General features: G+C 41.6%; 1 protein-coding gene across 5 annotated transcripts in view; it reads left to right on the top strand.

Moving 5' to 3' along the window:
* RASGRP1 (RAS guanyl releasing protein 1) overlaps window positions 1–23379 on the top strand; it is a 74709-nt gene that overhangs the window by 3420 nt on the left and 47910 nt on the right. For all 5 annotated transcript variants that reach the window (XM_087424942.1, XM_087424938.1, XM_014780560.2 and 2 more), the window contains exon 2: window positions 1774–1958. In XM_087424942.1, the coding sequence (XP_087281068.1) occupies window positions 1774–1958 (185 nt within the window). The remainder of the gene's footprint in view (window positions 1–1773; window positions 1959–23379) is intronic.

Below are 23379 nucleotides of genomic sequence, written 5' to 3'. Positions count from 1 at the left end.
AAGTCCTGTAACACCAACTTGATCTTTTGGAAATCACTGCCTTGAGTTAGCAGATTCCCAGTAGCCAGTTGTTGATTCAATTTCATTGGGCCCACCCCAGGCTGGATCAGAGCCCAGCAGCCACTGCCACACGAGCGCCCTGGAGCTAGGTTGAAGCAGCTTGAAGGGCAGGGTGTCCCCTCCACAGTCTGGCTGTGCACCAAGTGGCCCCATAGCTCGCTACACTGTCTTGTAGCAGGCTGGTTTCCCAAAATCCATGTGTGCCCCAGAATTTTATTTTGATCTAAGCACTTCTTCAGTCTCTTTCGGGTGAGACTGTATCTGGTCAGAGATGCTCTCCCCAACACTCCACCTGGACCTACACTCCATACTCTGAGAACATCACGCTTCTTAGCTTTGACACTCACAGGACACTTATTTAAGATTTGTGGAGTTATCTTTTCATGGCCTAGGTCTGATTCTCCAACTAGATTTTTATATTAAGGAACTTCTAGATCACATTTATACAATAACAATAACAACAACAACAACTAACATACAGTGAGTGTGCTTTACAGTTTACACAGTGCCCTTCTGTAGACTTTCTCCCTGGTCCTCTCTGGCCTATCATAATGTCTTCCTCATAGAATAAGCATTTATTGGTTAATTGATGCCATCATGTGTTTATCAAAATATGTCATGAGTAGCTAAAGTTATGGATCTGAGCCATATTTCTTTTTCTCATATCCTCTTTGGTTGTAAACTATGAAATAAGCCACAGTAGGGGAGGAGAATTAACTATATGCTCAAAGAAGTTACCAGCAACAATACTCATCACTATTAAACCTTCAAAGATTATAGATATGTGTCTGTGTATGTTTATTTTTTTAATGGAAGTGCAAATAAAATGCTTAGTTAACCTTCATATATCATTTTGCAAACAACTTGACTTGTACTGAGGTCGTGACCAAAGAGAAAGCTAAATGAGAATGCACGAAGGAGACCTATTAGACTCCTGAGCCATTTCCAGATCTAGCCTTGTCCTGTCACATTCATTTCTGGAATAAAGCTCTCATAAGCTCTGCTTTTCTTTGCAATCAGTCAGGACCAACTAAGGATTTAATGGAATGATGTTTAATGATAAAAATGGCTCATAATGATTACCTGTATTATCAATAATGAAAAGCAGAATCTTAAAATAACCAAGATTTGTGAGACAGGCAGGGCTAGCTCAAAATCTAGACACCACCACCGTAACCCCTCACCCCTGCACATGGGTCCTTAGTCTTTGACTTCTCTCCCAAAGTCCTTAAAGATGTTTCTGAGGCCACTCGACTTTTTACACCATCTCTGGCATTGCTCAAGATGAATAAATTTAGCTGAAGATGAGACCAACTTAAACAATTCTTAAGACCCAAGTCAGTGGCCTTGTGGCTAAAATGTACAGTTATTGCTGGGTGCTAAGGACTGCCAAGCTGGTCTCGCCTCTGCCTCTCCCCTTCAGGCACTGGAGACGGGGGGCCAAAGCAGTCCTCACCCAGGATGAAGAGCCCTACTTGCAACCCTGAAATCTCACCTTGTTATTTGCTTGGGAGATGTCTCTTTAACAGCCAACCAGTCCGTTTGGTGCATTTGCCAAGTGGGAGGGGTATGTCTTCTATCAGCCCCACTCCTGGGATTAAATGTCTTATCTCTACTGCTTTCCTCTCCAATCTGCCTCCAGAGCGGAGAGCTGCCAGCTTGTTTGTCCCCTGGCTGCTCTGCGTGCGCTCACTGCCTCCTCTCTTTCCCCAGGAAACCTTCTCATGGCAGCAGAGCTGCCCCTAAAGCAAAACTAGAGGCGAAGCCAGCCAGCAGCCCCGTCCCCTCCCACCCCAGCCTGGCCCAGATCACCCAGTTCCGAATGATGGTGTCTCTGGGACATTTAGCCAAAGGAGCCAGCCTGGACGATCTCATCGACAGCTGCATTCACTCTTTTGGTGAGTTGGCTAACTGCCCACATGCATAAAATTCTCTATATTACTTGGTTCTTCCGTAAAAAGTACTTTATAGAATAGCAACTTAGATTGTATTTTGGCTTTAAAAATAGCTTTTGAGCCTTTGAAATGTTGGAGACCGTGCGCAGTGGCGATGGCACATGACTATGTGGGTGTAGTAGGTCGTGATGAGAGGCGCGATTTAAAGTGAGAAAAGTTACTGAGGAGAGTTTGCATTTCCATTTTTCTTAGGACAGGTTTTTCGCGTGATGAAAAATATCATAAAATGCTGTTGGGCATCTCGTGCTTTGACATTTTTCTGTCCTTGTGTTCTTGGGGCACACGAAGACTAGGTTACATGAGCAAATGCTGTTATCAGACAGAAATTTGAAAAGCTTTGGATCATTTGGACAATAAAGTCTTGATAATTCCCCTTACAATCTGGAGGTTAGTTGTGGTGGGATAGGAAAGGACCAGGTAAAGCCAGAATGTCTGTGACTGGAAGATACTGGTTAATAAGCATTGCGATTGAGGGACAAGGATCTGGGAAATAAGCACACAGACACACACTGGCAGAGAATTATCTAGATGCCGCACCTTGTCATTGCCCGTACTCACTGTGAAGCATGCACAACTTAGTGCGTCTGCAAAGATGTCCTATTTTTTAAAAATTTTGTAAGCACTTTCTTTTGATTATTATTTATAGTGAAATAGTGATTGAAAAGTACTAAATATTTGCTCCCCTCCAAAAAAGGAATGATGGAAAATTCGTAGATTTTCCAGTAACAGTGTCACCGTTCCCCCCTGTGTCCCCTTTTGAAGGGGCATCTCCCCTCCATCTCCCACCGTGAAGCAGATGAGCACGTATGTTTCAGCTCAGAAGCATGTGTGGCCCCCGGGAGCCCCCTGGGGGATGTAGGGGCGGCTTGATCAGCTCCTGGGTAGCACAACATGCAGACCTGCTAGGACTCAGAACTGGTGATTATTGGCTGGACATGTTTTGTGCTTAGTCAGACCTTATTTACAGACTTAGGAAAGACTGGACATTTCAGGGGTCCTCATTTAGGACACTTTAGTACAACATTGAAAAGAATAGTTTTGATGATTTCAACATTGGTTTAAAGCAGTGGTTCTCAAATATTAGTACAGAGTCACGTGGAAGGTTTTCATAACAGGGATTGCTGGCCCCATCCCCAGCGTTTCTGCTCCCCTAGGTCTGGGGTGGGGCCCAAGAATTTACGTTTCTAGCAAGTTCCAGGTGATGCTGATGCAGCTGACCCAAGAACCCCACTTTGAGAATCACTGCTTTATTGTTTGTTGTAGACTTTTTAACTTGGAACAGAGGGAGTGTTTTTATTATTACTAGTTTAGCCTTAAATTTGATTTAAACTTCTATTTATTTACACTTTAATCTTTCAGTTAAAGATGAATTTGGGAGCAGGATGAATGGTTTTCTATTTCAAAATGATCTCCTTAGAAAATAGACATGCCAGGAGGTAAGTCAGAAGACAGAGGAGGCAGCAGCAGTATGGCTGTGATGAGCCACCGTTCATCATGGGCTTTGCCTTTATCCGGCTCCCAACTTGAATCAACTGCGGAGTTCCTCACACAGTCTTGCTAGTCATATTTACTGGTTGTTAGCAGGGCACTGTGACCATTTCATGAATAAGGATTTTTATTCTCTTTCCATTTCACTGTTGAGAAAACAGGGACCGCCTGTGTCTTTATCCTGCTGTCCTTCTTCCTCCTGTGCCAATCATGCAACTGCCGACTGAACTCAGGGCTGTTTTCCTAACCTTCAAACAATCATGACATCAACCTGAACAATACATGACCAGTTCTGAAGTCGTTCCCCCAAAGAACCAAGCTGAATCCACTGCCCTCAACAAATCCTACAACAGCAAAAGATACATTGTTTTCTGGAATATGTTAAACTAAAAAAAGTACCTTGAAATCCAAAAGCTATAAAAATCCCATTGCGTCTGAGTCCTTTATCCATTATCTAGAAGCATTGATTAAGCCCCTAATTGCATCTGACACTGTGCTGGGCAGTGCACGAGGAGAATTACGGTCACCAAACCTCTGTCCCATTATTAGAGTTTGAATACCTGAGAAATGCACTGTTCAGAAAAAATATATATACAAAAGACTGGGCAATACTAAGCTAAGGCGTGCAGGAAGAATGAATTCTTTACCATGTAGAGTTTGAGTAAGTTCACTCCAAGGGCGAGGACATAGATGAGGGAGAACAGCCACAGCTTGTTCAAACCCCTCTCGGGCCAGGGGAATGCTTCGGGAAGGCAGGAAGGTGGGAGCTCAAGGCTTTGTGTATCATGTACTGCAGAGTTTCCTGCCACAGAATTTATGTGCAAGAGGCAAAAAAGAAAAGACACCTGATATTTGGAGGGATTGGGAGACAGCACTTTTCCTCCGTGATTTTGACTCTTTGGTTCTCAGTTGACATGTCTCGTTGGGGAGGGGAGTGGAACTGTGGATGAGTAGTGGGCCTTATTGCCAAGAACAATCCATGACAAAGTATGTGCCTGTGCTCTTGTAGGTCTCCTTGGAAGTGATCCAAGAACAGCACAGAGTGAGGCTGATGTTTCTCTTGAACCTTGTCTTACTGGTTATTTTCTCAGGTTTGTAGAGAAAAGTTTTGCTTTACAATAAAACAAGCTAGCTTAGCTTTTTGTTAGTGAGTTGAGTTGTCTTCTCATTTTAGTACCCATGAGAAGAGAGGGAAATGGTACAGGAGTACGGGGAAACTTTTTTTCTTTTTTAGTAATCTCTCACTTCGGACCCTGGATTCAGCCACTCCTCTCGCTAACTTGAAAAAAAAGGAGTAAAAAAATGTTTTGAACATAGACTGACTAATCGGTTAATTTACTTTCTACTACCTTCTCAGCCTCACCTTCATGCAGATGCTTTGAGGACGTTTGAATTGGCCAGAGCTGTGCTGTCCAGTATGGTGGCCGTCAGCCACATTTGGCTATTTACAGATACATTTCAATTCATTAAAATTAAATCAAATGTAAAATTTAGTTCCTAAGCCTCATTAGCCGTATTTCAAGTGCTCACTAGCCACAAGTGGCAGCTAGCACTGGACAGAGTAAACAGAGAATGTCTCCATCATCACAGAAAGTCTGTTGGACAGTGCTCGACAGGGTAAATGGTTGACTTGAAGGGCAAAAGCAACAGACAGATCTGGAAACTGTGGGATCTGCATTTTTCTAGCGTCGCTAGGTAATAGTCTGAATACTCTCTGAGGCATCAAGGGCATTTGGCAGTCATTACTGATGGCTCTTTCTTTAGTGTTATTAACCATTAATTACCACCCACACTGTTCTCAGAGGAAGGACTTATTACAATGCTTTTAAGGATGGGTGACCAGCATGTACAAATTAAGGTTACTATTGAAGGCCTCTAGCAAGCCTCCCAATGTCACATACAAGGTTACAGATCTGTGATTAGAAACTCAGAGCCTTGAGTCATAGTTCACTGCTTTAACCACGAGACAACCCACTCCCACCTTCTGTTTTAATCAGAGGTCATGCTTTACATTCTCAGCATATTATTGCTAGTTAATCCACTCCTCAACAGAGCATAATGAGGCAAATCACCACAACCTGGTACATTTATGTCAAATGTATGTGAATCACACCATCTGTTTCAGAGGTAGAGAAGACCTATGAGATCATCTGGGCTTTTTTTTTTTTAATGTTTTCACTTAGTAAGAGGGCTGGCAGCATTTGGGGCCAAATGGAAGGCTTCAGATATCCAAATTCACAAAGCACTTCCCTTGTCCCTTTGGAATGCAAGACAACTTCCAACAGCATCAGAGAGAAAACTGCAGACGTGTCCAGAAAGGGACCGTCGGCAAGCAGCCCTCCTGCTCCCAGGTGGGCTGTGGGAGGGAACTCAGTGTCTTTGTCTTACCTGTCAGTGTGAAGGGAAACACAGCTCAGCTAGTATCTTAGATTTAGAGAGTGGTGTTTATTTTTTCTTGGAGTTCCATATGTATTGATTTTCTTTTAAACTCAAAACAGCTCTGAAATAGGCAGGTCAGTTAGTATTGTCTCTGTTGGACAAAGAAGAAAATAAATCGAACCTCTGAGACTTGAAACAACTCGCCTCATGCCCCAGTCTAAAGAGAAAGCATGCTGCTCATGTGCGCCCTCCTCTGCCCACAGCAGCCACTTGCAGCCTGAGCTGGGGCATGCTTGGGCCCCCCTCCGAGGACAAGCCTCCGTTCTCGTTCTCTCCGGGGAGACCTGCATGCCACACAGGACAGGCTGCACCCTGGGCCCACATCCTGCAGGCCTGGTCTCCCCTAGATTAGAAATTAAACTCTATTCAGTATAAGAAACGTTTATTGGACCCCATCTATATACCAGGTGTCTGCCTGAAATTCTCACTTGAACAAAGTGTTAGTTGATTAAAATTACCACATGCATTGTACCAATGCTATCCAAAGGCCTCCCAACTACAAATACCCTCAAACTAATAGGTATATTGCCTGCACCATGGAGCAGTTGGATGTTAAAAGCATTTTAAAGACCTCACCTTATTAAGGGTAAAACACTATACCTGTTTTTAAAATTGGAGCCAAAGAAGGCAAACACACACTTGTTGGAACCACACACAATTCCCTCCATGGCAAAGGGAAGCTTAGGTATTTCTCACCACTCTGACTTAGAGTCTGTGCACCCAAGTGAGGTGCCCAGAGGTAACAGGACCACAAGACTGCAAGCCAAAGCCCGTGACATCAAAGGGCATTCTGACCTGAGAATGGGCAACTCCAAGGAACGAAGCCAAGTGGAGGGTCAGGAAGGGGCCCAAAGCTGTGGCCACTGTTGACACAGGCCCTTCGTGAAGAAGACCACTGCTGTCCCAGTGGCCCCCTCAGTCGAACCCCTGGTCACTGAGAGTCACGGCCACAAGGTTTCACGTGTAAAGGATGGTCCTTGGGTCACCCACGTCCTCAGGCTTCTGGGCATCAGAGCAGCTCCCGGGTGTGACTGTTCTTAGCCCTCGGGAGTGAATTAGCATTCTGTGATCAAGATGCTGTTTATTCCAAGGAGCCTCTGTGCTGCATCTTTGACAGGCTGGCATCACCCAGTGCCCCAGGCTGCCATGTCTGCCCTCTCATGGGTGTGAGTTACAGTGACTGCCAGGCCTGAGAAAGGAGGAGAAGGGAAATCCCCTTCACTCTGATCTATGTTCTCCTGTGTGGTGGTGTTGACAGCAGACCTCCCTCTGTACTAGAGAACAGAGCAGTCAAAAATGTTTATACGTAAGGTTGACAATGTCTCTGGAATTCTGAGCACTTTAGTTCAGTAAGTCCATCCAGAGAGAGAAGATTTACTGCTGAGAGAAAGACAGAGACAGTCAGACAGATAGACAGTAAACCGATGGTGCTTGAACACTTACTGTGGGCTCTGTAGGGTACCGGGCCTTTACCTGGATGGGTACCGTTACTCTTCACAATGACCCTGTGAGAAGGGTATGATTTTGCTTTTCTAATTAATAAGGAGTTAAAGCTCAGGGATGTTACCCTGTGGAAAATGGCCCAGCTCATTAGCGGAAGAGCCACTGAGAGCTGAACTCCGGTCAGTTTATCTGTGTTCTTTCCACTCCAGCAGAGCTTCTCCAGCTCTCATGTGCGCAGTGCACATCAGGGAGTGTGTTCAACATTCAGATTCCTGAGGCTCAACTCCAGAGGTTTTCATTCAGCCAGCCATCACTGTGGTTTTGATGGAGGTGACCCATGAACTGATTTTGAGAAATACTGTCCTATAGCACCCTTGCTTCTTGAATGTTCCAGGGCATTTTCTTGGGCTTTCTGGGAAAACACGGAAAACCTGAAGGGTACAACTCCTCTGAGAAGCAATAGAGCAAATAGGTTTTGCAACTCTATGAACTAGAAGAGCACCTGGTGAAGCCAGTGTCCTGGGCATCTCTAGAGCAATCTGAGTAGACAGAGACCCTGCCCACAAACAGGTTTGCAACCCTGGAACCACTTCTGCCAGATTTTCCTGCATTTCTATCCCTTCTCAACTGCACAAACTCCCTTCAGACCTTCCCGCGGTAAATCTTTTGGCCATGGAAATAAACAGAATGTGGGTGTCTGTTGTGACTAGAGTTTGGTTCTTTGCACTCAAAGCAGCATTCCTAGTCTGCATTTGCACCTTTAAGCCACACTCAGACCAGTTTCCTGTGGTGCTGCAGGGCCTGGCTTCCTAGCATATGCCTGTTCCCCAGGGGTCAGGGGTCTAGAAGTAGTGGCTTAGCTAGGGGGGAACCAGAGAAGTGCTTCCTCTAAGTACTTCTCCAAAAGTACTACTTTCCCAACAGATATTTTAAGGTCATACGTTGACATGAGGTTATTAAGTCCGTGATGGAAAAGTCCTAGGAAACAGTGTGAAAGCAAAAGCAGTGTGTTCGACAGTTGACTGAAACAGCAGTGACTGGGCAGTGAGACCACTCGAGAAGGTCATGTGAAGTGCAGGCTCTACCTCCTGATGGTAGGACGAGCCCGCTTCTGCCTCGAGCAGTTACAGCTGCTGGACTTTGTGCCTCGGTCTGCAGGTAGTTGGGGCCACCACCTAGTTGGGGTTGTCCTAGAGTGGCTGGGAGGAAAACAGGGAGAGAACAAGAGTGTGAGCAGGGCCAGCTTCACCAGCACACGGCCTGGGCAGACACACAGGGCACCACACTTGATTTAATACTGTTACAATCTTGAAAGTCTTAATCTGCAAGAGCAGAGTGTTAAATTTTCAGAAATTTTGCAAGCCAGTTGTTAACACAGCCATTATTTAAAATGAAATTATATAAATTTACAATTATATTAAAAACAAAGATAAGAAATCCTCAAAACTCATCATTCCCTAATATATGACCATATTTTACTATTATCTGTGCTCTTGAGGTTATGTCTGTTGTATCTGTATGGTATGAATGCTGTATAGTGGTATGCTGTGGTATATTCATCTCTTCCCAGCTCCATGTTCAGTGAGGTCATGCTAGTAGCTTGACATTGCCTGTGTTGGGAGAATTTACACCATGGAAATGGGCAAACACTGCTAATCAGGGCTTCCTCTTAAACCTACCCCTGGAGAGGCCGTTGTTGAACAGGAACCAGCTCACCACTTTCTCCCAGCTACAGAAGGTGCTTACATAGTAAAGTGTCGAGGTGGGAAGGGAAACTGAAAACTGGAAATTTTATTTCAAATCACCTAATTAGGAGAAAGTAAGAATTATTTGCGATCATTTTGCTTCTTTCATGCAAATATCATATAAAACAAGTCTTCATGTGTTCTTCAAAGAAAAGGAACAATATACCTTAGAGATAAGAAAATCAGATATCAGTGAAGTTGAGAAATTTTTTAAAGGAGTGACAATGGAAGTTAAAAACTAAAACTAGAGAGATTCTCATTCTCTAGTTGAAGTTATGACTCTTTTTTTTTCTTTACGTCCTCTAAAAATTCTCCATGATTAAATTGTCCTTTATTTCTGACCAACCAAACCTTACTTTTGTGACTTCTCTTCTTCGTGTGTTATATGCTGTCTCTGTTTCCAATTCCATCTGTTTAATCATTTGCTTCCATTTCCTGCTACATGGTAACAGGTACTACTGATATATACATAAGCAAGCTTTTGTTAAGTGTGTTTTCATAAGTTTGTTTGCTAACTATATTTCCAGTTTTGTGAATGACTGTTCATATCCTTTGCCTATTTATCACTTGACGCTTAACGTTTATATTATTAGGTTTGCAAAAGCTTTTCATGTAAAAAAGCTATTAACTCTTTGAATATCATTTGCTACTGGCATTTTTAGCCATTCTCATTTCCATTTTTATGTTAGTTTGGGGATTTTAATATATAGAAGTTTTGCATTTTTCTGCAGTTAAATTTGTCCATGTTTCCTTTATCTTTTCCTCTATTAACTTTAAACTTGAAAAAATATCCCTATTCCAAAGATTTGGTGACTATTCCATTATCATTTTAATCAAAGGTATATTAAATCCATTGTATGATATAATTCCATATTTCACTGTTGTGGATGATCAATAAAACTTTGTCAGTCAGTTTTTGCTGGAGAAAAAGAAGCTTCCAGTTTTGTTTCTGAGATTGCATTGGCTTAAAACCAGAGCACCTGGATAGTCACTTCGTAACTCAGTCCCTCAGTTTCCCCTCACTGTGATACCATTGAAATGATTTCTGAGACTGAAAATGTCTAAGAGAAGGTAATGAGGTCTCAATCATGATGCTGAATGTGAATTTGAAGAAAGTCCTTTAGGGACCAGCCCTGTGGCATAGCAGTTAAGTCCAGTGTGTTTCGCTTTGGCAGCCCGGGTTCGTGGGTTTGGATCCCAGGTGTGGACCTACACCACTTGTCAAGCCACGCTGTGGCAGTGACCCACATACAAAATAGAGGAAGATTGGCACAGATGTTAGTGCAGTGCTAATCTTCCTCAGGCAAAAAAAGAGGAAGATTGGCAACAGATATTAGCTCAGGGCGAATCTTCCTCAGCACAAAAAAAATAAAAGAAGACCTTTAGAAATTTGTATATTTAAAGAAAGTACTTTTAATCTATTTGAAGAACCAGTATCCTTAGGGTGGAGACTTAGAAAGCCAACCAAATTTAAATCCATTCTTTCAAATTATTAAAATAGACTGAGTCTGTACTGTTCTTACATAGACTTTTTTATTGTGGTAAAATATACATAACATAAAATTTGTCACTTACATAGACTTTTAAAATATTATTTTTGTAATAATTAACTTTTGAGTATTGACTTTGAGCCATACAGTGGTCATATTAATATATTTTATATACATATTCTCACTTAACATGTATATCACTTAATATGTATATTATATTATATGTAGTTTCCCACTCTTTTATAAGTTCTTGTATTTACAAAGATGTAACTGTGACTCAGCTCTCATATTTACTTTTTAAATTTTAATAATTTTAAGAATTATTCATGTTCACTGTAGAAAACTTAGAAAATACAGACTAGGAAAGGGGAGAAAATTACAGTCATCCATTCTACCACCAAGAGCAAGATAAACTCTATCAACATTGTGGGATGTATCTTCCTAGCTTCTCTTCTGTGCATATTTATATGTACTGCAATCATATTAACTTTTTAATGGTAGATTCTCTATAATTAACTTTTTGCTTTCCATAATTCACATCTGAAACAATTACGATCTTAAAATTAACATTAGTGTTTATCAAGAGGTGTGCTAGCACACAAAGTTGCTATTCTATCCTAAAATCGATTAAAAAAATAATTCTGGCATAATGTCTTCAAATATGGGACATAAAAGTGAAGGTTGCTTGGCAACTAAAATGATTCTAATGAGGAATTGACATTCAAGAAAAGAAGCATAGTTACTCATTTCTTTCCAATGCTCCACACTAATTATGATAACCATGGGTGATTATAGGTATAATAAATGAAGGAAACAAAAAAATGCTTTCATTAACTTAAAATTCTAGGTGTGAGGGGTTTTTTTAATATATATATAGGGAAAGTCAGATGGGTTTTGTTGAAGAGAACCTTTACTTTCAAAAATGATGAAGAAATCTTGTGTCTTTATTAACTTTCTAAGAGAATCTTAAGTAGCAACTGCGAAAGATACATAGTAGAAACAGGAAGATGCTACACTTTGCTACATCTGTGATTCTCCCGCAGAGTAGAAGAGATGGTGAGCAGAGGTGTGGGGGAGGCGGTGTTGCCTACTTTGATTTTTTCCAGAGAATGGTCAGGGGCCCTGGAGAGGTCGCTGAGGTTCTTTCCAAAATCTTCAAGCAGAAGATGCTGCCAGGATGGAGCTTGGATTGGAGGGACACCAGTGATTAATTGAAATGGACAAAAGGAGTAGGGAAAGATACTATTCTTGAGAGGGGGTAGCAGCAGAGATTACCGGTTTTATAGTGAAGGGGAGAATGAATACCCAGAGTCGTAAGGCCGTCAGGGGTAAAGTCATCTGGGAATTTCTGGGGTGGACGAGCAAAGGTAGCTGTGTCTGGCTTCCCTTCACTGATCTCTCAGAAACACCATCTAGCACTTGTTTTTCTAATCTTGTGAGCAGTCCCATTTAAGGGGGCACCCAGGGCATTTAGAAAGCCAAGAAATGTCCCAGCATTATCATTTATGAGTCTATCTAGTTAGAATGTAGTTACAGCCTACAGAGCATCCTTAAATCTGATGAGCAGTTAATCATTTTGGTTAATTTTGCATTCACTTATTTAATGCAAAGGGCATAGGGACTTTTTCGTGCCCCCTGCCCCGTCTGTCCGCAGTTCATTTGCATCGTGGGTTCCAGATTTACTCCATCCAAACCTGCCTTGATGGGTTCACCATTTACTGCACTCCCAAGAGTTTAGGCCACACAGTGAGTCACTCCAGCTTGTGATGTGCTGCTTCCCAGAAGGGAGCTGTGGTGCCCTCGCTGCTGGCTGCCAGACTCTGTCTTCTCTTAGGCCAAGGATGAGCTCAGCACTTGGTCCCTGTGAGTGACTCTGGTTCACCTGACTGTTTGGCACTGCTTTAAGCCCCAAAGAAAGAGCTCCCCACATTATCGTGCCTGTGGTTCCCCCATTCGCTGTCCCCAGTGGCTTAGAGTCTCGTTACCTGGTCAGCAACCATTAATGTCTTCTACCCGGGATGGACTTAGCTTCAGTTAACTGAGAAAGTGTGCCCTCAGAATTGCAAGAGAGATGGAGGAGGACCCTCTGGACTAAAAGAGACTTCAGGCACAGTTCAACCAGTCATAGCGTGTGAGCCTTTTTTATAAAAATTGTGTTTATATGTACATGTACACACACAAATTATATTATACAATTATATAATTATATGTATTTGGAAATTTGTATGCTAACAGATATCTGATGATATTAAGAAATTACTATTGGTTTTAGGCATGTTAAAGATGCATTGGCTTTTTCTTCCCTTAAGAGTCCTTATTTTTAAAAATATCTACTAAAATAGTTACTGATAAAATATGTTTGGGATTTACTTTAAAAATAATATGGGAGGGGGAAGTGAGTGGGGTCTAGATGGATCAGGATTGGCCACGTGTTGAAGCTGGGTGAGTCCATGGAGGCTCCTTACATTGTCCTGCCTACTGTGGTGTATGCCTATAATTTTCCATAATAAGATCTTAAAAAGAAAAGTGTTCTCGGGCTGGCCCCATGGCTGAGCGGTTAAGTACACGCACTCCACTGCTGGCGGCCCGGGTTCGGATCCCGGGCGTGCACCGACACACTGCTTCTCTGGCCATGCTCAGGCTGCATCCCACATACAGCAACTAGAAGGATGTGCAGCTATGACATACAACTATCTACTGGGGCTTTGGGGAAAAAATAAATAAATAAATAAAATTTAAAAAAAAGAAAAGTGTTCTCTAACCTAAGAAAAACAGATAATTAAGAGTTACAGAAAATTCAAAGGAATCTATTATTCTAATTTTCTTGGTTGATGAAATAGAGTGCCATGTTTGTGTTAAAGAGTAGAGAGGAGAGTAAAGAATTAAAATGGGCTACTTTGGGTGGCCAGCCCGGTGGTGCAAGGGGTTAAGTGCACACGCTCCGCTGCAGCGTCCCGGGGTTTGCTGGTTCAGATGCCGGGCGCGCACCAACACACCTCTTGGCAAGCCATGCTGTGGCAGGGTCCCATATAGGGTGGAGGAAGATGGGCACGGATGTTAGCCCAGCGCCAGTCTTCCTCAGCAAAAAGAGGAGGATTGGCAGATGTTAGCTCAGTGCCGATCTTCCTCAAAAATAAAATAAAATGGGCTACTTTGGTTCCACACTGAAATAAGTTTTTAGTGTCCTGCACCTGATGTCCCACATCACATTCAGCCATTCCCTGCTCAACTCTGAGATGTTGAACTTCTGGTATCCAGAAAGACAAAAAATAAAACTAGAAACTTTAATCTTCAATCTTACTGTCAGAGGCGGGAGTTGGAGTTAAGTTGGTGAGAGAATGTAATACTCTCTTCCCCACCCCCCCATCCCCCCACACACACACACTCAGCTATGACCAGGGAAATGCCAGGGCCATGGTACAGTCTGATTTCAGCGAGGCAGTGAACAGATGACAGAGGAGGCCATGGGAGGTCACAGAGCATTGTGGTCTTTGGAATCCAATCCTGACTCTGCCATCTACCAAATTTTGGCCTTAGGCAAGTTATTTTACTGTAGTTTTCTCATCTGCAAAATGGATATTAATGGTGAAAATTTGTAAAGATTGTTTTAGTTTGGGTGAAAATCAAATAAGGTTGTCTTAGTTTGGGTTTTCCCAGAAACAGGTCTTGAGACAAGGATTTGAATACTAAGAGTTTACTTTGGAAGATGATCCTAGGAAGAACCAGGAGAGAAGTAGGGAAGCAGCTTATAAAGGGTGCATTGTCAAGTGAGTTAGTACTCTGGATTCTGGGTAGAAGACTTTGGAACTATCCTACCCAAGGCAAAGGAGCTGGGGGATTTATGTACCAAATTCCAGCAGTTGTTGGTTAAGGGCTGCTTCTAGGGGGTGTTAACTCTCTCCAGCATGTCTCATCTGCCTTGCACACAGGTGGGGGTGGGAAGGGCCACCAGAGAAATTGCTCGGGCAGGTGGAATTTGGGTGGACATAAACGATAATGATAAAGCCTGAGAGTATATGGGTGGGACATCTGCTACAAAGTCAAAAAGTAAATGCTCAATAAATTTCAGTAAATGCTCAATAAATGTTAGATGGGCAAATACAGGCCACATAAAAATCCAGATAAACAGCTTAATATCTGGTTAGTCATCATACTCAAAGTGTATACCTACAGATATGAGTATGGATGGATGTCATTCTGCAGGTGTAAGCATTTATGAGTAGCTCTGGACATTTTCATCACACTTAAATACAATCTATGTTTTTGTTAGACACACTGATGGAAATCAGTACATTAGATGAAAGTTAAAAGTCAGGAAAATCAATAAGGTGTAGAACAAAACTTTGACAAGCAACACTTCAATAGGAATAAATGTCTTTTAAACTGATGTTTAAAAATATTGTTTCATATATGTTCTGCATGGAGGCAAACTGGATTAATTGTCATTCTTGTGAAAAATACCAAAGGGTTTTTAGTAGATTGCAAATTTAATAGGACCCAATAGTGTCATGTATCTTCTCAAAAAAATTAAAATAATCTGAGATTGCATTTGTAGAAATAGACATTCCAGGTTAAGGGACTAATACCCCATTTGTATTCTGAGGTCCAGTCCTAATGATGGCACATAGCAACTTTTTGCCCTTAGCAAGTTTTGTAATGTTTCTGAGACTTAGTTTCTATCGACATGGAAATTAATACATAATCCTTGTATTGTTGTGAAGTAGGTATCTTAGTAGAAAGAAAGCCTTTATGTAAAATATTATCAAAATATTACATAGTAGATACTCAAAAATAGTAGCAATCATATTACTATAGATTTGAATGTGAGTGTATCGCTCACTCCCTCAGATTAATGCAGACTGCCAAAGGATCCAAAATCGCATGATGGAGATACGAGATGCAGATTTCTCGTTGGAATGGCTGTGTCAAAAAAATTACTGAGATGTTGTCATAATAGACACAAGCAGATATAAGCCTAGTAGGTAGTGCTCTAATTTAAACTTTCACATGAATTTGAGCTTTTTAAAAAATTATATTTTAAAAAACATCCTTTTATTAATAGGTGTTTAGTAAATAAAACCCAAAAAAGTAATTATCTTATTTTTCAAAATATTAGTCAGGACGGTGACAGAAATCTAACATCAACTATCTTATGGAATTTATTATAAGGAATACAGGTATTTCACGTAACTAAAAGCACAGGAAGCCTGTAGGCCTTGGCAACATCTAAAGTTAGGGACTAGAATACCATCAGGAAATGCTAGCATGTATTTCTCTTTCTCTCCTCTCTCTCTGACGTGCTTCTCTTTGCTTGTCAGTTAATCATTCTCTTTCATGGATGATTTGTTTCCTCCACGGACAGGGAATATGGCACTAACAGCTGCAAATCCTGTATCTCTTACCATTAGAGATTTAATATGTTTTCCTCAAGTTCAGTGAAAAAATTGCAAGGGAAGAACTTTGATTGGTTCACATTGGGGCAGGTGGCTACTGCTTGAACCAATCAACTGTGGTCACAGGGGTGGAGTAATTTAAGAATGGAGCATTTCTCTCTAGAACCACGTGATTGAATTTGGGGAAGGAATGTTTCCCAAAGGAGGCTGATATTCTAGGCACACACAAAACAATATGTATCTATTGCACCAAGATCTGACCAAACACTAGAGTCCAGGGTGTTATTAAATTCAGGCTTGGTCTCTGGATTTTAAGATAGGAATGGAAGGCTAGAGAGAGTACAGAGGAGATAAATAGTTAAGCAATGATATAGAAATAGAATCTTTGAGAATCTAAGATGGCAGCATCTGAAACAAAGACAAAGAAGTAGCTTTTTCTTTCTTTTTTGTCTTAACAGTGTTAAGCATAGAAGAGTTAGTATGAGTTATTTATCTCCAAGAGGACACATAAAGAGTAAGTGGGTTTAAATTTCAGCCAAGAACTACAACTTCCCATTTATAAAGGTATTAAACATCAAAACAGGAACTCCCAGTTCTGGCTATAATGGAATATTGGGTATTGGAATTATTTTCCTGCTGTAAACAAGTATAAAACTGGACAAAATAAATGAAGCAACTATTTTTGGTATTGGAAAATAGCACAGACTTGTGATTGTGGATAAAATGAAAAGACAGGAGGTGAACTCAAAACTCATCTTGGCTTTCTGCCTTGGGCACTGTACAAATTGTGGTCCAGGGAACTAGAGCCCAGAGAGCAGCATCTTGCCTGGCAGAAGAAACAGAGTTTATGTTCAGGGTTTCTGAGATGGCTGGAATTTGTGGAGAAGGGTATTGGAGAGAAGGGATCTCCTTTAGTCTTTGGCCAAATAGTAGACTATGCATGAATGTGATGAGACTCCATGACACCAAATAGTTCCTGGGGGTCTGTGGGTCAGAGGAAGTCTCTGTTTGGGAAATATTGCAGTTCCAACGAGCCAGAATGGAGAGAGAGAATACATTGGGCATTCAGTTGAGACACGGAAAAGCTGAAACACGGGAGTTGGGCTATTTTAGCCCTAGAATGAGAGCTACTCTTGATCCACCCTAGCAAAGCCTAAATTCAGGCCTCAGCAGGATCAGTGTAAGGCTCCAGTAAATTAAATGTCTCTATAAAGGAACGTGATCCAAATTCTCAACATTGTACCCACAGTGCCTAGCATGTAATATAAAATTACAAGACATTTAAAAAGCAGGAAAATGTGACCCATAACCATAAATAAAAAAGTTAATAGAAATGAACTCAGAGTTGACACAAACGTTGGAGTTCATAGATAGGGAATTTAAAACAGCTATTATAAATATGGTCAAGGACTCAAAATAAGGTGAACAGATGGGTAACCTCAGCAGAGGAACGGAAACAATAAAAGGAACCAAATAGAAATTCTAGAAGTAAAAAATAAAATACACCAAAAGGAAAAATTCACTGGATGGGCTTAATACTACATTGGACACTGAAAAAGAAAAAATCAGTGAATTTGAAAGCAAATCAATATCTTAGAAAAGACTGAAAAAAATAGTTTCAGGTGATGCAGCTAGAGCTTATATGGAAATACAAGGACCTAAAAGAGCCAAAACAATCTTGAGAAAGAAGAATGAAGTTGGAAAATTTACACTACCTGATTTCAAGATTTACTCTAAAGCCACAAGAATCAAGACCATATGGTATAGGCATAAGGATAGACAGTTATACCAGTTGAACAGAATAGCAAATTCAGAAATAAATTCATATATATGGGCAACTGATCTTCAACAGAGGTACCAAAGCAAGTCGATGCAGAAAGGAATGTCCCTTCAACAAATGGTAATTGAACCACTGATAGCCATGAAAACATGAACTGTGACCTGTACCTCACACCATACGCAAAAAGTAATTTGAGATGAATCAGAGACTTGAATATAAAGTTAAAACAGTAAGACTCTTAGAAAGAAACATAGGAGAATATTTTTGCAAGTTTGAGGTATTTTTAGACAAGACACAAAGGACTAACCATAAATGATATATTTAATGTTTGTCTTCATAAAAATCAAAAACTTCTGCTTGTCAAAAGATACTGTTAAAGAAATGAATGACCAAGCCACAGAATGGAAGCAAATACTTGGCATTACATATCTTTGACAAGAACTTTTATTCAAAATGTATAAAAAAATTGCAACCCAATTATTAAAAAAACAAGCAATCCAATTAAAAATGGACAAAATAGTTGAACACCCACTTATAAAGGAAGATATACAAATGCAAATAAACATAAAAAATCCTCAACATTATTAGGCACTAGAAAATATGAATTATAATCACAATGAGATACCACTATACACCTACTGAAAAGGCTAAAATTGAAAGATGGACAGCAACTGTTGATGAGGATGTGGAGCATTTGGATTACAGACATTACTGATGGGTTGTAAAGTGATACAGTCACTTTGGAAAACTGTTTATCAGTTTCATAAAAAGCTAAAGATATACCTACCCTATGGCCTATCGATTCCAGTCCTAGGTATTTATGCAAGAGGAAGGGAAATACATGTCCACAATATGACTTATCCAAGAATGTCCATAGACCTTTAGCCGTAAAAATCCAAAACTGGAAAGAACCCAAATATCACTCAACATCGGAAAGACTAAACAAAATAAGTTATTTATATGACAGAATACCTACTCATCGATAAAAAGGAATGAATCACTGATATATTCAACACTGATTAATCTCAAAAACATTTTGCTTCATCAAAGAAGCATTACACAAAAAAATACATACCGTACAATTCCAATTATATGAAGTTCTACAACAGGCAAAACTAATCTGTGACTTAAAAAAATAAGAAAAATGGCTTTATGATGGAGTGGGGTTAGAGGAACTGACTGGGAAGATTCGGGAACTTACTAGGTCATAGCAATATGCTAGATCTTGAGAGGGGTTTGGGTTACATGGATGTATGTATTTGTCAGAAGACATCAAACTGTACATTAAGATATGTGCCTTTCACTGTACCTCAATAAGATAGAAAAAGTGATTTAAAAAAAAACCACCAAAACAGGCTGCCAGAAAACTGGTAGAAGTTCCTTCTGTAGGAACTTACTAAGTGAGGGACATCTCCTTTCCGCAATCCATGCCCAAGTGGGAGAGCTTGCTAGAAGGGACAGCAAGACTCTTCAAGGCAGCAGCAGGTGAGACGTGAAGATGACTCTCTTTTACTGAACTTCTGGTTTAATGCCTTGGGTTCCTTTGTGATTGTGAGTGGTCAAATATGTGAGGGCCAAGATCTGAGGGAGAAAATGTCTAGTAACTCAGAAACCGGAGCCTCCTCTGATGATTCACTGGGCAGGGCTGGGGAGATAAATAAAACCCTGCCAAAAAGATTGTTCTTATTTAATCAGGTGACCTGCGGCTAATGGAATATTCTTCAGAACACTCCAAGAACTTAAGAGGTGAAATGGCAAATTACTTGAGGCTGAATTCATGAGACCATGCCAGTCCAGAAGAGGGATTTGTTGAAATCTACCAAGAACCCACACATTTCATTTTAATCATCCTTTTGAGTCTATTTCAGTTGTTTTTACCAGAGTTGTTGAAATACTAGAAAATAACTAGTGTTCAGTCCTGCTCTGGTTCTCTGTCTGGCAGGAGTGTTGTAAGCAGTAACAGGCCCAAGAGCTGAGTGGTGGGAAAGGGAGAGAGAAAGGTTCATATCCTGGATAAAATGCCCGTGTCCAAACAAAGAACAGGGTCACCGCTGGGATTGGGCTTTTGCTGTCCCTTCAGTAATCCCTGGAAGGTGATGGACTCCAGGGGACACTTCCTAGGATAGCAGGGGCAGAGGGGAAACAGAAGACACCAGGCACTTTGCCCAGGCACCCCAGGCCAAGATCCTTAATCAGGAGAGCCTGTGAAGGCCACAGGAGAACTGACATCTTTGTTTTGGAGAGTATGAAGGGCTCTGGTCTCTGGCTTCAGGGATAAAAATATCACCTCAAAATATGGCTGTGCAGGCCCCAGGGAGAGGGGAGCTTTGCTAATGTATGGTAGGAAACCCCCTGTGGCCCAGATCCATTACCTTTGTCTACCCCAGATTGATTTCCCTTATGCTTTATAGATTAGAACTAACCAAGCCCCACGAAGGAGTCTGCACTGTTGGCACCAAATCACCCATTTGTTAAATACTTCCTTTGCATTTGGCCCTGAAAACAGCTGAAAAACCTCGCCACTGATTTCTGAAATTGGCAGTATCTTCATGGGGTCATTTGGCGGCTTGTGGACTTACCCCAGGGCACAGAATGAAGTAAATCAGCCTAATCAAACTTGGCTGATCATCAGATCCCTGAGAGCTTTATGAAAACAGATTCTATGCCCATCCCTGGATGTTCTGATCCAGTAGGTATGAGATAAGGCCTTGGAATCCATTTTGGGGGAGCTTGTTTGGTTTGTTTTTTGTTTTTAAGCTCCCCAGGAGGTCTTGAAAAGTCAGTCAGGTTTAATATACTCATTACTCATTTGTTTCCGGGTAAGCCTGAACATATTCATTCTGAGATAGAAAACCATTGATTTTTCTCCCTGAAACTCTCCAAAGTGTGAGTAGTAGTAACCTGTAGAGTGTTATCATTAAGCCCTCCTCACTAGAAAAAGAAAAAAATTCACCTCCTAAAGCCTCAGATTTTACATATTGTGAATTGTTTCTTTTCCTTATGTTATCTCCTCTCAGAATGACTATTATTATGCAAATATAACTTAAAGAATATTGAAGTCTCCAACACCTTAACATAACATAATCTTTCCTATGGTTTCCATAGGTACTAACCAGGTGTGTGAAAAGGTGAGGGGTAAAGGGAAAAAAAACACACCAAGTGGGGAAAGCGTTGAAGTTCTCACCTATGTCACAGTCTACTCTTGATCTGTCTGGACTGGCTACAGGGTTATAATTTTGCTTCAATCATTAGCATGGATCAGGGGCAGACGTGCCAGCTGATGCATATGAAGAACTAAAGATGAAATACCCATATTTACCCACTGTGATAAAAGTCTTAGTCATGCAGGTGAAGCCAAAGCCTTGCCAACTTTCAGCCCCATCCTTGCTGACTTCCTGTACGTTTTTGGGGTCTGAACTTGTTCCAAAAGAGAGTGATCCAGCGTCCCAGTGACAGATATGGGAAGCCCTAGCGTCATTGCTCCCCTGTAACCACTGATGGCCTTCCATTTATGGTTCCTTGACTTCTCAAGGAGGCAGGGAAGATGTGGACAGGAAGGAAACTGAGGGTAGATGCTAATCCTGGCAAAGTGAGGGAGGAAAAATAATAACTGCAAGTCACGGAGCTTCCTAAATAACAATGAAATTAGTCAGGTTTCAGCAAAAATCAATCTTCAGTTTGTACTCCAAGAAGACCTCACTGTAACAGCAAGTGCACACGCAGGCACACACACACACACGCACACACACACACACACGCATATACACACTCTATAGGCTTCCCTTGGTGGCTCTGCAGGGGGGGTGGGGCGGGAGATATGCCAAGTAGAAATTAAAATAAGGTTCAAGGTTCTTTAGGAATGATCCACCTTGAAAAGAGCCCTTAGGGCTGAGGTTGTAAGTCACAAAAACCTGGCAATTTTACCAGAATACCAGGTGAGAGGGTGCTGCTTCCCTCTTTCTATAGACAGTCTGCTTTTGCAGAATTGTAACGTAAACATCAGAGTGAGGGCAACTCCTCCTTAGTATGTGAGGTCCCCAGCACTGTGACCCTGATCTACATTTCCACATTTCTTTCCCTACCTCCCTCCAGTTCAACCAAACTGGACCTCACATCCTTTCCTAAATATACTTTTAACTCTCTCATCTCTGAGAGTAGAAACCATGTCTTTCCCCACACAGAATACCCTTACCTCCATCTCAGTCTGTCAAACTGTGACCCCTCCTTCAAGGCCCACCTCGAATGCCACCTCTTCATGAAGGCTGAGCCATTTCTTCTAGTCAGATCTGGCTTTTGCCCTCCTCCACACTGCCTCAGTGTTTCATTTATACCTCCCTCCAGGCCCTTACTGTATTCTGCCAGTAGGTTCTGGACATTTACTGAGACAGGATCCTGGTTATCTCTGCACCCCCACAGTACCTAGCACAGCAGTCTTTGAACAAAACACCCTGGACTTGTGATGAGACCATCCAAGCCTGGATCCCCAACTCTGCCACTTGGTGGTGGCATTATCCGTGGACCAGTTGTTTATCCAGGGGTGATATTCAAAATATTTAATAACGGGTATGGCCCAGGCCCCCATCAGTCTGCACAGATGCCACTCGGACAGACTGAGCATCTCCCTGCCTGTGTGCCTTTCTCATCTGCAAAGTGGATCTAGTCCCTCCCCTCCTCACAAGGTGGTTGTGGTGGTCAAGTGAGATCCTGCACGTGAAAGCCTTTTGTAAAGTGAAAAGTGTTCTGCAAATTAAGTCAGGGTTGTTTAGTAGTATTTCCGGTGCACATCTGTGGGGTGGGTGGCCCTGCCCTCAGCATTCCCTGCTTTGCTCAGCTCTGCTCAGAGCTGGCTCCCAGGAGCTGACCAAGGAGTTGTTGGTCAGTTGAACAGGACACAATAAATGAAAGAAATCTTGGAATCACCCTATTAGATCCCACAGAAACTCGGGATATCAGCTTCTTCAAGCCTCTCCCCTCACCTTTTCAGTCCTGAGGATGTCAATTTTTCAGTAGGTAAGTTTGGGGAAACCTAATCAAAATCAAAAGGCTAGGGAGGCTTTTTGAACTTGAGTCTAAGCTTTTCTCACTTGCGGACACCTTTTTCTATTGCACAATGACCTTCAAATTCAGGATCCTTACAGATATCTGGGAATCTCTGATTGTCACTGTGTGTCAAGGGGCTGCTCTGTCTAGATCTGTAAATGGAATTAAATGCCAGCGGCATGAACACAGATTGAAAGGATAGTCTAAATCTTAGCTCCTGCTTTGTCCTCATGGTTTCTGGATTCCTCTTTTTACCCTTTCTTCTTAAAAACTATGTTAGTTTCCTCACTATCACCTCCCCACATACCCTCACATCTCTGGATCCTGGGAATACAAATCCTTAGCTACTTCTTCCTTCCAAAGGCTTTTAACTCTTTCCTTACACTCAGTGCTCAGAACTGTTTGTGTTACTCAGTGGTTGCTGGTCGATCTCTGTTCTTATATAACGTGACTTCAGTGATAGAAGTGGCCCCAGGGTGGTGTGTACAGCAGGGGACCAGAGACTGCAGGGAACTGACAGGAAGTTGATACACCCTTTTCCTTATC

Source organism: Ceratotherium simum, chromosome 3 (assembly GCF_057802395.1).
Source record: "Ceratotherium simum simum isolate JZ-2026a chromosome 3, ASM5780239v1, whole genome shotgun sequence".
Classification (NCBI taxonomy): Eukaryota; Metazoa; Chordata; class Mammalia; order Perissodactyla; family Rhinocerotidae; genus Ceratotherium; species Ceratotherium simum.
This window is presented reverse-complemented; position numbering and strand designations above follow the sequence as displayed.